General features: G+C 54.4%; 1 protein-coding gene and 1 long non-coding RNA gene across 4 annotated transcripts in view; one reads left to right on the top strand and one right to left on the bottom strand.

Moving 5' to 3' along the window:
- Window positions 1–5,664, top strand: part of TKT (transketolase) — a 30,548-nt gene extending 24,884 nt beyond the window's left edge. For both annotated transcript variants that reach the window (NM_001009097.1, XM_054680252.2), the window contains 7 exon segments: window positions 688–852; window positions 1,872–2,028; window positions 2,171–2,301; window positions 2,951–3,034; window positions 3,161–3,254; window positions 4,436–4,558; window positions 5,381–5,664. In NM_001009097.1, the coding sequence (NP_001009097.1) occupies window positions 688–852; window positions 1,872–2,028; window positions 2,171–2,301; window positions 2,951–3,034; window positions 3,161–3,254; window positions 4,436–4,558; window positions 5,381–5,556 (930 nt within the window). In that variant the 3' untranslated portion in view covers window positions 5,557–5,664.
- LOC134809566 (uncharacterized) overlaps window positions 215–13,461 on the bottom strand; it is a 34,300-nt gene continuing 21,053 nt past the window's right edge. Inside the window, exon 3 of one of the 2 annotated variants that reach the window (XR_010155606.1) lies at window positions 215–3,358. This is a non-coding gene — a long non-coding RNA (uncharacterized LOC134809566). The remainder of the gene's footprint in view (window positions 3,359–13,461) is intronic. The other variant, XR_010155605.1, reaches the window with a different exon arrangement.

Genomic DNA, 13,461 nt, shown 5'->3' with positions numbered 1-13,461 from the left:
GTCTGTGGCCCAGATACACCCTCTGGAGGGCTGGGAAAGGGAGGAGAGCGATTCATTTAGGGCAAGGAGTGGTCCCTGAGGTGTTGTTCCTGTCACTTCCCTCAGAAGGACAGACAGCTCTGGAGTTGACCTGCAGAGGCTCAGACCAGGCAAGGGAATTGCCCACTTAGCAAGCTTAGCAAGCTACTGACAGAACTGAGATCAAAGCCAAGGACTCACTCCCAAGTTCTTGCATCGCTGGTCCACGAGGGACCCTTGGCCTGAGCTCAGGACCCCCACCTGACCTGGGAAAGGCTAGGCAGAGCTGTCCCGCTCCAGGTTTTTGTCCCAAGGGAACCCATCCATGCAGCCTGTGCCTGGCCTTTACTCCCAAGCCTTCTGTGTTCCCATGCAAAGTGGAATAGGTTCATAGACCTGGTGCAGCAGGTGGGAAGTTGGGGCTGGTGGGTGTCTTCTGTAGCTTATACCTTTCACAGCCAGGCTAGGGGCCGGGGCTCCAGGGGCTCCCAAGACATTGACCGTAGTCGTTGGCAACCTTTCAGCAGTTAAAAGCCTCCGCAGGACCTTGTGCTCCAGGGCTTCCATTTTTGGCCCCGTTTTAATCCTTCTCTGAAAGCAGGGCTCCAGGCTGCAGGTGTGCACTCACCCTCAGAGGGGTCCAGAGCCTTCCCACTCTCTTCCTCACAGATAGCCACCCGCAAGGCCTACGGGCAGGCACTGGCCAAGCTGGGCCATGCCAGTGACCGCATCATCGCCCTGGATGGGGACACCAAAAATTCCACCTTCTCGGAGATCTTCAAAAAGGAGCACCCGGACCGCTTCATCGAGTGCTACATTGCCGAGCAGAACATGGTAGGTGTTGGGGCCAGCAGGGACAGGTCCACCCAAGGCTGAGGGCTGTGGTCTGAGGGGTGCGGGGCAGCCATGTTGGCAGAGCCAGGTGCCTGCTGTAGGCCAGCCCAGGGAGACTATAAGAAAAGCCAGGACCCAGCGTTAACCCCTGACCTTGAACAGCCACAGTTTGGGAGGTTCTGCCCAGGTGCAAATGTCCTGGACAGGTGTGCACATGGGGGAGCCGAATGGGACTGCAGGTGCTCTCAGGAGGAGCTGCGTGCAGGCCAGGCCTGGTGGTGAATGGGGTCTCTTCCAGGTGGAGGACAGGCCCGGCCAGTAGGTGGGGCCGTGATGGGTTTAGCAGCCAGAGTCTGTTGAGCACCTGTAATGCACACGGCTCTGGGCCCTGCCACCCTGAGGGATGCAGAGATGAGGAACTCTGGGCCCCTGACATGTACCCATTTGGGGAAGCAGACCCTTGTCGGGAACTGAGGTTGTGAAGTAAGGAACAATGTTTTGTCCATTTTTTCAAAATATCCCCTCCTGGTGGTCCAGGAGCCCAGCCTGGCTTGCAGGCCCCTAGGGACAGGGAGCTTCCTCTCTCTGGAGGGCACTCAGATCTCCAGAGTTCTTCCAACTGGACCTAGAATTCTCTCTGTGATTTCCAGAGACTGCTCTGCAGGGCGTGGGGCTGGGGAGGTCCCAGGTACTAGGGAAAGAGGCCTTGTGTTGGCTGGCATATTTTGGAGCCTTGAAGGGCAGCTGGTTTGGAACTGATGACTGTACTCAGTGCTGCTTCTGGATGAGTGATTTGGGGCCTGGAGCCTCAGCAGGCATGAGGCTGCTGCCCTCGGACCCCAGGGAGGGGTTGGGAGGACCAGTCTCTGCAGAAGAAGGTGGTGGGGGACATATTCAGAAGCCCAGAAAGGATGGACAATCTATATACAAATTGTGGCTTTCTCCACAAAAGGGGTCCTAGGCTCCCTGACCACCCTCTGCCTGCCCCTTTGGGCTGACCCTGTCCCACCTGCCCCCAGGTGAGCATTGCGGTGGGCTGTGCCACCCGCAACAGGACGGTGCCCTTCTGCAGCACTTTTGCAGCCTTCTTCACGCGGGCCTTTGACCAGATTCGCATGGCTGCCATCTCCGAGAGCAACATCAACCTCTGCGGCTCCCACTGCGGCGTTTCCATCGGTGAGTTTAGCCAGGGCATTTACACCTGGAGCTCCCTTGACTTTTGCACCAGGAGGTATGGGAGGGGGATGGGCCAGGATTCCAGCCCATGGATGGGGGGGTACGGGTCTTATTTCTGCATATCCTTTCCCCCACACCCCAGGGGAAGACGGGCCCTCCCAGATGGCCCTGGAAGATCTGGCTATGTTTCGGTCAGTCCCCACATCAACTGTCTTTTACCCAAGTGATGGCGTTGCTACAGAGAAGGCAGTGGAACTAGCCGCCAATACGAAGGTAGGTTGCATGGCTGTTCTTTCTCCTGCTGGCAGCCATCACTTCCCAAGGGAAACAGAAGAGGAGGCCAGAGCTGGTCACTTGCTGCCCCAGGGGGTGTTTCCTGACCTTGCCCCTGGTGTTTGTGTAGCTTGTGGAAGTTAGACAAGAAAAAATGAAATACACGCCCCACTTACTGCCACGTGGCAGACATTGTCAACTGATTGCCACAGTCTGTCTCTGCTGAGGATCCTGGCAGCCCTGGCCAGTCCGGCGGTTTACACCTCTCCACCCTCCTGAGTTGGGTTCTCCAAGACAGGCAAGGATGAGCTGAGTCCTGTGGTCCAGGCCCGGAGCTGCATGCCACAGACCCAGTGCGCGTGGTTCCTGCCCCTCTGCCTGGTGCAGTCTGTGGGAGTAGCCCACCTGCAGCCAGTCTACCTGGTGGAAAGTTGCCTTCGGTCTGGGGCTGCAAGGTGGTGGGCAGTTCTCAGAGTGTTCAAGTGGGGTACGGGCAGCAGAGGGCAAGCAAGGCCCTTTTCCCTGCTGGAGTAGCCAGGATGCAGTAACTAACACTCCCATGGGAAGGGATGGCCTCTCTAGAAAGACCTCGTCTCTGAGGTTGGGTGTGCCACATCCTGTATCCTCAGTTTATCTGTTTCGGTCTCAGGGTATCTGCTTCATCCGGACCAGCCGCCCAGAAAATGCCATCATCTATAACAACAATGAGGACTTCCAGGTCGGACAAGCCAAGGTCAGTGCCTCGCATGCCCCAGGAGCCCACAGAGCTGCCTGGACCCTCCCTGCTGTGACTCCCAGCAGTCAGGGCACACCCTGCCCCAGGGCCCTGAGCCTCACTCACCCTCTGTGTCACCCCCAGGTGATCCTGAAGAGCAAGGATGACCAGGTGACCGTTATCGGGGCTGGGGTGACCCTGCACGAGGCCTTGGCCGCTGCCGAACTGCTGAAGAAAGGTGAGGAGAAGGGGCCTCCAAAGTCATCAACTGAGCGGCCACTGCATGCTAGGTCTTGGGGTTCTTTCTTTTGTTCTTTCTGTTCTTTCTTGAAGAGCTCACAGCTAAAGAGAAAGAATTTCATTTCATTAAATAATGATGGCAATTAAAGCCACCCTTTGAGCACTTGTTCTGTCTGGCATGTTGCTAGGTCCTGGGGCTGCAGTGCCCACAATCCCTACCCTATGACTCTAAAGTCGAGACCCCCTCAGCATGGTGGCCAGATCAGTGGCCTGGAGCCTGCCAGCTGGGCTGGAATCACTCAGCCAGGCACTAGTTAAGGAAGTAAGTTATTCACTTATCACCATGCCTGTTTTCCTATCTGTAAAATGGAGATACTAGCCCCTTGCCCTCAGGGCTCTCCTGAGGGTTACATGCATGTGACCTGGTATTCTATTATTATTACTGCGAGCTCACAGGGTTGGCTAGTGGTTTGTAGGGGAGACAGGCATTGGCCTCTCCCGCAATAGAATCACACAGCAGATGTCATGTTTTAGCACAAAAGAGGGGGCAGGTGTGGCATCTTCCAGAAAGTGGCTTCAGAGTGGGTAGGAATTGATTAGCAGAGAGGAGAGTGAAGGGAGGCCGGAGCAGGGTCAGGCAGGAGCAAGATGGGGCTGGAGGAGCCAGAGGAGTCCATCCCCAGGCAGGGGGAGACCCAGGGGGGTGAGCTTTAAGCAGGGCCTGGCAAGCGTGGGTTTGTCCTTCTGAGAAGGTGCCTCTGCTGCTGGGGCCACACGTGGGCCTCTGATCACTCTGCGGGCTGCAGCTCCCCAACGTCACCACATCAACCCTCACCTTCCATCAGGCCAGACACCTGGGGTGTTTTCTCTCACATTCCCTTTGTAAACTTCAAGGTTGTGGGAGGATGAGGGAAGGCGCTCAGGGCCTGCATGCTCCGCTCTGGGTTCTTGGATACTGCGGGCAACACAGCTGGACCAGATGCCCCAGTGCAAGGGGTTGGCAAGCATGAGCTCAGCCATGGGAACGAGGTGGCAAATGGTTCTCCCTGGGACAGGGACAGGCCCGCAGGCTGAGCTCTTAGCTACACGCAGCCCTCAGGATGTCCCACCAGGCCCCGACCAGGGCAGATAGTGGTGCCCAGCCCTCCCCTCAGCCACGCCGTGTGCTCTCCCTCACAGAAAAGATCAACATCCGCGTGCTGGACCCCTTCACCATCAAGCCCCTGGACAGAAAACTCATTCTCGACAGCGCTCGTGCCACCAAGGGCAGGATCCTCACCGTGGAGGACCATTATTACGAAGGTAAGGAGGCCTGGGGCAGGCAGGCTGGGCAAGGGACAGGGCCAGAGAGCCGAGCGTTGGACGTGCCTCTTCTATCTGAGCCCCAGGAGGGCAGCTGTGGCCCAGAACACCCAGAGCTGTCTCTTAGAGCAGCTGGGACGTGGTCTCTTAACAGGCCTCAGGCTTGGCCTGGGGACCCAGCTAACTCACAGCTGCTGATGAGCTCTGTGGAGCTCCTGCTGCCCAGGAAGCTGGTGAGGATTCCAGCCTCGCTGCTAAATGGTGGATGGTGGCGTCCCTGAGGTAGTGTAGGGTGGAAGCTATGGTGCAGCTTGGGAAGCAATGCAGAATTTCTGGTATTTGTGAGTCCTTCACACAGCAGGCTCCTTAAGTACACACCAGCCTCTCTAAGTAGGAGGCCCCAGTGGGAGAGATGGGCTTTGACTCTGGGGTCAAATGTAGATAATCGGACTATGAACAGTGGCTGGCTGGTCACCAACAATGGTGTTTGAAACAAACATTTAGAGGCCATATTTGGGCTTATAAAAATAGTTCTGGGCCATGCATGGTGGCTCACGCCTGCAATCCCAGCACTTTGGGAGGCTGAGGACGGCGGATTTCTTGAGCTCAGGAGTTGGGAGACCAGCCTGGGCAACATGGCGATACCTGTCTCTTTAAAATAAAAAAAAAACCAATGAGTTATGTGATGGGCTCATGGCTACAGGTGGAGAAAGGCGGTGCATATGCAGCCTCCTCCATCCTTGACTAAGGCTGACAGAGGGCTGGGCCCACCACTGCTCACCCTGAGGCCTCGTCTTCTGACTCCCCTCCTTTCATTTCTAGGTGGCATTGGTGAGGCTGTGTCCAGTGCAGTAGTGGGCGAGCCTGGCATCACTGTCACCCACCTGGCAGTTAACCGGGTACCAAGAAGTGGGAAGCCGGCTGAGCTGCTGAAGATGTTCGGTATCGACAAGGATGCCATTGCACAAGCTGTGAGAGGCCTCATCACCAAGGCCTAGGGCGGGTATGAAGTGTGGGGCGGGGGTCTATACATTCCTGAGATTCTGGGAAAGGTGCTCAAAGATGTACTGAGAGGAGGGGTAAATATATGTTTTGAGAAAAATGAATTGGCCCTGAAATGTTTTCTTCTTTGATGTGTTTGCAGCCAGTGCAGGTTCTGGGGAAGAAGCGTGGAGGGTGCGCTAGGGAGGCTGGTGTCCTTGGCCCTGGGCCAGGACCTGGGTGTCCCAAGTCCCCTTGGAATCACCTGCAACTGCCCTCAACCTCCAGAACTATCGCTGCCTCCCATTCATCACCAGGTGACATTTGACTGCCACCTGCCTTATAACTGAGAGGCTGAGACCTACATCCCTCATTGTGACCTCAGTCCACCTGGCCCTGAGCGGGCTGGGGAACTGCCTCAGTCTGGAAGCTGACCAGGCACTCTCAGGGCCGCCCCACCTCCCCCAAGTCCCCACAGCCTTGCAGTCAGGTCTCCTGGGATAGGGAGGTTCACTTGCTTGTTGTCCCTCGTCCTTGTCACATCCTTTTAACTAGGCATCTCAGAGAAGCAGAGACAGGGCAGCCTTCGTCCTGGGGGAAAAGGGACCCTCAGGATGGCATGAGAGATCCTCAATCCCAAGTGTGGAACTGTCCCCCTCAACTTGTTAAAACGCAGATTTCTGGGTCTTGCCAATGGGGCCTGGGACTCCATGTGACAACTGGCCCAGGAGCTTCTGATGTCACACAGAATTCTGCAGCCCCAAGCTCCAGCCCCGACCTGCTCTGCTGTTCCTAGGTGACTGCCCTCACACTGCTGACCACAGCGGATTTCTCCCCCTGCTGCTCGGGCTCAGCTGGGGTCAGCCCTGCTTATAAGGTCAACTGTGCAAAACCTTGTACTGGCCAAGAACAAACTAGTGCTGGGGGAGGAGGGCTGGGTGCCCCGGCCACTGGTGGAGTCCCCAGGAAATCCTCAGAGCTGTTGCGAGGATGAGACACATTTGTGGACATGTCCACCTGTCCTCCTGACCGTCCGGAGAGAATAAACCTGTCAAAGCCAAGGTCAGGCAATTGCCCCCCACTTAGCTACCCAGCCAGGTCTAGCAGTGCCAGAGGCTGTACCTGTGTTTGCCTCAACACCAATTCCAGAGGGAGCAGGCATGGGGTGATGTGGTTTGGTCCCGGGGGGTGCCCTGGGCTGATGCCTGTTCACCAGTGTGTTGAGGGCAGGCCTGGGATTGGAACCTGGGTCTCTGTGAGTCTAGAGATCCCACCTTCTGTACCCTACTGCCCCTAGGGCCCTCAAAAGAGGAATCATGCAGTAGGCTCCCAGGAGGGCCCTGGTCCCATAGGATGATGGGAACAGCCTGGGGCTCAGGTCCTGTGCGTCTCCAGAGCCCACAGGCCCCTGCAGAGAATCTAGAGGCAAATACTGGGTCAAGGACACCTGAGCCATAGGCACAGGCCCAGCCAGCAGCCTGGTGAGCCCATCTACACTGGCTAGCCATGCCCCAAGGCCTGGGAGGCCTGGCTAACCCAAAGCAGAGGGACAGGAGGGGCAGCTGCCCTCACCTCCAGTCTGCCTGGCCTCTCCCAGGCCCACACAGCTTGTGAAGAAGAAGACGAGAGCCTGGGCAGCAGGCGCCGGGGCCTGGGCAGGATGAGGGAGGAGAGTCAAGACCCCTGACCCAGTCACCCAGACCCAGTCCGGGGACATCAAGGCTACAGGAAGCTGGGACATTCAGGAATCCCAGGCCATAGTGAGCTGAAAAACTCTGCCTCCTTTTTGGCGAGAAGACTTAGAGTATAACATGCTTAGTGTAGGGCGTGCTTGGTGCGGAGTGTGCTGGAGGCCATCACTGGGTCCTCATGGGAGCCTGACGAACTTGTCATTTCTCCCTCAGCCCCTGCTCAGGAAATACGGGAAGCCAAGACAGTGCCTGAGGCCTGACTGGAGGCTGGTGTGGCCTGACCTGTCAGCTAGCAAGGCCTGGCGGGGCCTCATGGCATAGACAGCTGAGCAGGAGGGCAGCATGGCCCCACAGCAGCCTAGGACAAACTTTCCTGGCACCAGGGAAAGCCCCTCCCACCCCTGCTGGTAAAGGGGAGGCTGAGGCTACAATCCACACAGCCACGAGCCGGGATGCAGCTGCAAGGAGGGCGTGCTGGTGACCCCTCACGTCCCTACCCACTTGGGCAAAGGCTGTGGCAGCTGAGCCTGACAGGGGCGGGCAGGGCTGGGGGCAAACTCCCCAGACCAAAACCACCCCCACCACCCTCTGCTCAGTACATGGGGCAGTCCTCTCCCCAAGCCTCAGTTTCCTCATTTGTTCAGTGGGAATCATGACAGCCTCACAAGGCTGTTGTGAGAATGAAATAAGAGAAGTGTTAATGCCTTTAGAACACTGCTAGGCAGATATGGGCTCAGAAGAAGTTGGAATTCCTAACAGTTCACAGGCAGGGCCACCTGGCTGGGGGGCGCCTTTGTCACTGTGCGTTGTGTGACTACAGACATTTAGGAAGCACAGACTTCTGCCCGTAGCAGCCCATGCTGGGCAGTCGGGGCCTGGCTCTCAGGGGTGGTGGCCCAGCACACAGCTGTTCAACTTGATCATAACTGTCCTTGACACAGCCCTGACCTGTTGGTTATCAGCTTCACTGTGATATAATTCACATAGCACACAATTCACCTATTTGAAGTATATTATTCAGTGGGTTTTAATATATTCACCAAGTTGTGCAACAACGCCACAGTCAATTCCAAAATATTTCCATCATCCCCAAAAGGAACCCTCTATCAGTCCTCTGCTGAGGGCCACACAGATGCCTCTTGCTGCAGAGATGGGATCACAGCTGCCCCCTTGCTCCCACCAAAGGTCCCCTCCCAAGATGGGTGTGTGTAGGGCAGGATCTGGGTCCTGCCATGAAGGGAAAAAACCACTTCAAACAGCTTGTCCTGCTTTCCCACCTCAAGGGCGAGGCTCTGCCTGCAGGACCTGGGGCCCATGTGTCCTCTCTGGTCCTCTCTGGGAGGAGGAAGAGGGGAGAGGAGGGTGAAGGCTGTTGGCCACTGCGCTGGGTGGGATTCCAGAAATCGACGCTCAGGGATTGGGTTTTACGGACACACGGATCTGCAGTATGAATCATGAAAACACCAACACACAGAAAGTGGGGAAAGGAACAGCACAGCAGAACAGAACGTTGCTGACTACAGGCTCCTTCCCCTGCTCAGGGAGGACCCAAAGCTACGTCTCCTACCCCAGTCTTCACTCCAGAGAAGGGGGGTTGCCCAGACATGGCCCTAAGGGCAAGATGGGGAAAGTTTCTGAGTTGGGCCCAGGGGGTGCTGGCAACCCAGGTTGGACACCCAGGGCCTGTATTCACGCTGGTTTTGGTGGTTTATTCTAGGTCAGGCACAACCTTGGGAAGAATGAGCGCTTTGTTCCTGGTTCAGCTGGCAAGACAGGAAAGGGCTGCCCTAGGGTCCGGGGTCCTGCCGCTGCCCCACAGCCTGGGCCTGAAAGCTGCCGAAGCCCCAGTCAGCTCAAGCTGCCATGAGACAGTACCATAGGCTGGGTTGCTCAAATAACAGAAGTGTGCTTCTCACTGTGCTAGAGGCTGGGAAGTCCAAAATCAAGATGTTGCCCCTTCAGTTTCCAGCAAGGCTCTCTTCTGGGCTTGCAGGTGGCCTTGCCTTTGTGTGTGCTGGGGGCAGGAAGAGCGAGCCCTCTCTGGTGCGTCTTATAGTATAAGGACACTAATCCCATCAGATCAGGGCTTCACCCTTAGGACCTCGTTTAACCTTAGTTAACTTTTTACAGAACCTCTCTCCAAATACAGTCACATTAGGGGTTAGAGCTTCAAATTATGAATTTGGGTTCGGTTGGGGGCCACAGCTCAGTCCATAGCAGCCCTCAAATCTGCCAAGTTCACAGTTCACTTCTCTCCCAGGGGCACACTATTCTGGATGTCGGAACTTGAAGTATAAGAGAAAAATGAAACTATCTTGAGATTTAAATGAGAAGAGGGGGCTGGGTGCAGTGGCTCATGTCTGTAATCCCAGCACTTTGGAGGCCAAGGCAGGAGGATCACTTTTGCCCAGGAGTTCAAGACCAGCCTGACATCATGGAGAAACCCCATCTCTACACAAAATACGAAAATTAGCTAGGCAGCAGCATGCACCTGTGGTCTCAGCTACTCAGGAAGCTGAGGTAGGAGGATCACTTGAGCCTGGGAAATGGAGGTTGCAGGGAGCTGTGAGCACACCTCTGCACTCCAGCCAGGGCAACAGAGCAAGATCCTGTCTCAAAAAATAAATAAAAGCTAGAAAGAAGGAGGGTTCTTTAAAAAGGGAGCAGAGGCCGGGTGTAGTAGCTCACACCCGTAATCCCAACACTTTAGGAGGCCGAGGCAGGTGGATCACCTGAGGTCAGGAGTTTGAGACCAGCCTGACCAACATGGTGAAACCACGTCTCTACTAAACATACAAAAATTAGCCAGGCATGGTGGCGTGCACCTGTAATCCCAGCTACTCAGGAGGCTGAGGCACAAGAATCACTTGAACCTGGGAGGTGGAGGTTGCAGTGAACCAAGATGGCACCACTGCACTCCAGCCTGGGCGACAGATTGAGACTGTCTCAAAAAAGAAAAAAAAGCAGAAACCCATCAGCAGGCCACTGAGCACCCCTCCACACACGTCCAGGTCCAGGGCAGGAGAAAACCCCAATCCCCCTCCTTGATCTGGGTCTCACCTCCCAACAACAACAAAGTTTCCAACACTGGCAAATGTGGGTTTCTGCCTCAAGTCTTCATCAAAGTACCTCAGGTAGTCTCAATTAGTACAGCAAGTTGTACATGGTATGTTTTTATGTTTTTAGTGATTTCAGATCTGAACATTCTATACGTATGTTTTTCACATGTTTTCACAGGAGGAAGGGACAACCAACCAGAGAGTTTTTGTTTTGTTTGTTTGTTTGAGACAGGGTCTCACTTTGTGGCTCAGGCTGGAGTGCTGTGGTGTGATCTTGGCTCACTGCAGCCTCGGCTCCAGGGCTCAAGTGAACCTCCCACCTCAGCCCTGAGTAAGCTGGGTCTACAGGTGTGCACCACAACACCCAGCTAATTTTTGTATTCTTTGTATACACAGGGTCACCCCGAGTAAGCTCGGTCTACAGGTGTGCACCACCACACCCAGCTAATTTTTGTATTCTTTGTATACACAGGGTCTCCCCATGTTGCTCAGGCTGGTCTCGAACTCGTGAGCTCAAGCAATCCACCAGTCTTGGCCTCCCAAAGTGCTGGGATTACAGGTGTGAGCTGCTGCGTCCGGCCTACTGACCAGAGTTTTAACAAAAACTTCCCATCCATACACCACACTTTAAATTCTGGAAGTTTCCATCTCCACTCCTGTATGTCTAAAAGACTGAGAAATCCCCGAACTGGATGAGGCGCTTTATCCCTTTAAGAGTTTAATTGGAGACAAGCAGAGACCTCTGCACATGCTTGAGCCCAGGTTCCCCAGGGGTGGGGGGTAAAGGGCTTTGACATTTCCACCCCACCAGGAATTTCATCTGAGCTGATCTCTGCAACATAGATCTCAGCAATTGCCTGTCCATTAATCCTCACAGGCCCACGTTGCATTGCTTTGCAGGCGGTAGTGGCCTGCATGGAAGAGGAGCCTGCAGCGCCACCTGTAGGGCTGGGGAGGGATGGACTCATGGACCAGAGATCCTGGCTGCAGCAGTGCCTCCTGGTCGTTGTCACACACAACTGAAACTGCAGGGTACATGCTGGGACAAAGATGTCAGGCTCACTCCCTGTGAGACTAGGCGGGGCTCTCTTCCAATGACACCGGAGTCCATTGATTTTACTTTTTCCTTATTTTATTTTTTCTAAATTTTATTTAATTTTATTTTTTGAGATAGTGTCTCACTCTGTTGCCTGGGCTGGAGTGCAGTGGCATGATCTCACTGCAGCCTCGACCTCCTGGGCTCAGGTGATTCTCCCACCTCAGCCTCCTGAGTAGCTGGAACTACAGGTACATGCCATCAAACCTAGCTAATTTTTGTATTTTTTGTACAGATGGAGTTTCACCATATTGCCCAGGCTAGTTAAATTTTACTTTTTAAAAGGCTAAACTCGAACTCCTGGGCTCAAGCAATCCTCCCACCTCAGCCTTTCCAGTAGCTGAGACTACAAACGTGCGCCACCGCACCCAGTTTGCTTTTATTTATTTATTTTTGAGACGGAGTCTCGCTCTGTCACCCAGGCTGGAGTGCAGTGGCGCGATCTCGGCTCACTGCAAGCTCCGCCTCCCAGGTTCACGCCATTCTCCTGCCTCAGCCTCTCCGAATAGCTGGGACTACAGGCGCCCACCACCACGCCTGGCTAATTTTTTTTTGAATTTTTAGTAGAGACGGGGTTTCACCGTGGTCTCGATCTCCTGACCTCGTGATCCGCCCGCCTCGGCCTCCCAAAGTGCCGGGATTACAAGCGTGAGCCACCGCGCCCCGCCTGCTTTTATTTTTTATTGACACATAATAACTGTATATATTTATGGGTTACAGTGTGATATTTTAATACATGTATACAATGTTTAGTGATCAAGGTAATTAACATATCCATCACTTCAAACACTTATCATTTCTTTGTGTCAGAAAGATTCAAAATCCACTCTTTGGCTGGGTACAATGGCTCACGCCTGTAATCCCAGCACTTTGGGAGGCCGAGGCGGGCGGATCATGAGGTCAGGAGTTCAAGACCAGCCTGACCAACATGGTGAAACCCTGTCTCTACTAAAAATATAAAAAAAATTAGCCAGGCATGGTGGCTCGCACCTGTAATCCCAGCTACTCAGGAGGCTGAGGCAGGAGAATCACTTGAACCAGGGAGGCGGAGATTGCAGTGAGCCAAGATCGTGCCACTGCACTCCAGCCTGGGCAACAGAGCGAGACTTCATCTCAAAAAAAAAAAAAAATCCATTCTTCTCGCTATTTTAAAATATAATTCAATAACAATAAATTGTTAATTATGGTCAGCCTACGGTGCTATGTAACACTAGGACTTATTCCTCTGACCTAGCTGTACTTTCATATCTGTTAACCAGCCTTTGGTGGTTTTACTTCCTAAATGATCCCAAACGTGCCACCTTCTGCCCTCATCCTGGTCCAGACCTCCATCATCTCTCCTGAGAGGGAGCAGTCAATGGCCTCCCAGTTGCCTCTTGATCTCCCTGCTCTCCCCGCTCATTCTCTACACAGCAGCCCCACAGAAACTTCTAGAACCTGACACAATGGCTCTTCTGCTCACACATCCCCACTCACACATGGCTGCCAGTGGATGAAGCCTTTTCTGACCCTTTCCAGCCTCATCTCAAATCTTCTCCTCCTCACTTCCCAGACCCCAGCTCTGGCCCAGCTCCTCTTAGTTCCTCAATGGTCTCTCTCACTTCCTCTTCTGCCTACCCACCACCCCCCAGTCTGAGTTGCTGCCCGAATGCTTAGGACTGAGGAAAACAAAAGTTGGTTTGGCAATAGGAAGAATGGTGACCCAAGATGGGAAAGAGAGGGCTGGATGGTATGGTGGGAAGGGGGGTCAGGAAAGGCTCCTGGGAGGAGAGGGCATCCAAGCCAAGGCTTCAGGTGTGGACTGGGGGTCTGAGAGTGAGCTGTGGGGGGCTGGGGATGGAGTTGGGGTACCCATTCCAGGAGGAGTTCTATTTGGGTAACAGCAAACATCTAGTTTGACTAGAAGGCAGGTATAGGGGACAATGAAATGAGTGTGGGAGACGGAGCCTTGAATGCCAGGGGACTAGAACCTGGTCAGTCACAGGGAATCAGATTCCAACCCCGGGTGGCCTCAGGCAAATCTCCCACCCATCAGAAGGGCCTCTGCTTCCTCACTGATAAGACAAGATATTGTTG

This window comes from Pan troglodytes, chromosome 2 (genome assembly GCF_028858775.2).
Source record: "Pan troglodytes isolate AG18354 chromosome 2, NHGRI_mPanTro3-v2.0_pri, whole genome shotgun sequence".
NCBI classification, from domain to species: domain Eukaryota; kingdom Metazoa; phylum Chordata; class Mammalia; order Primates; family Hominidae; genus Pan; species Pan troglodytes.
Note: the sequence above shows the minus strand (reverse complement) of the source record. Positions and strands in the feature narration are given on the sequence as shown.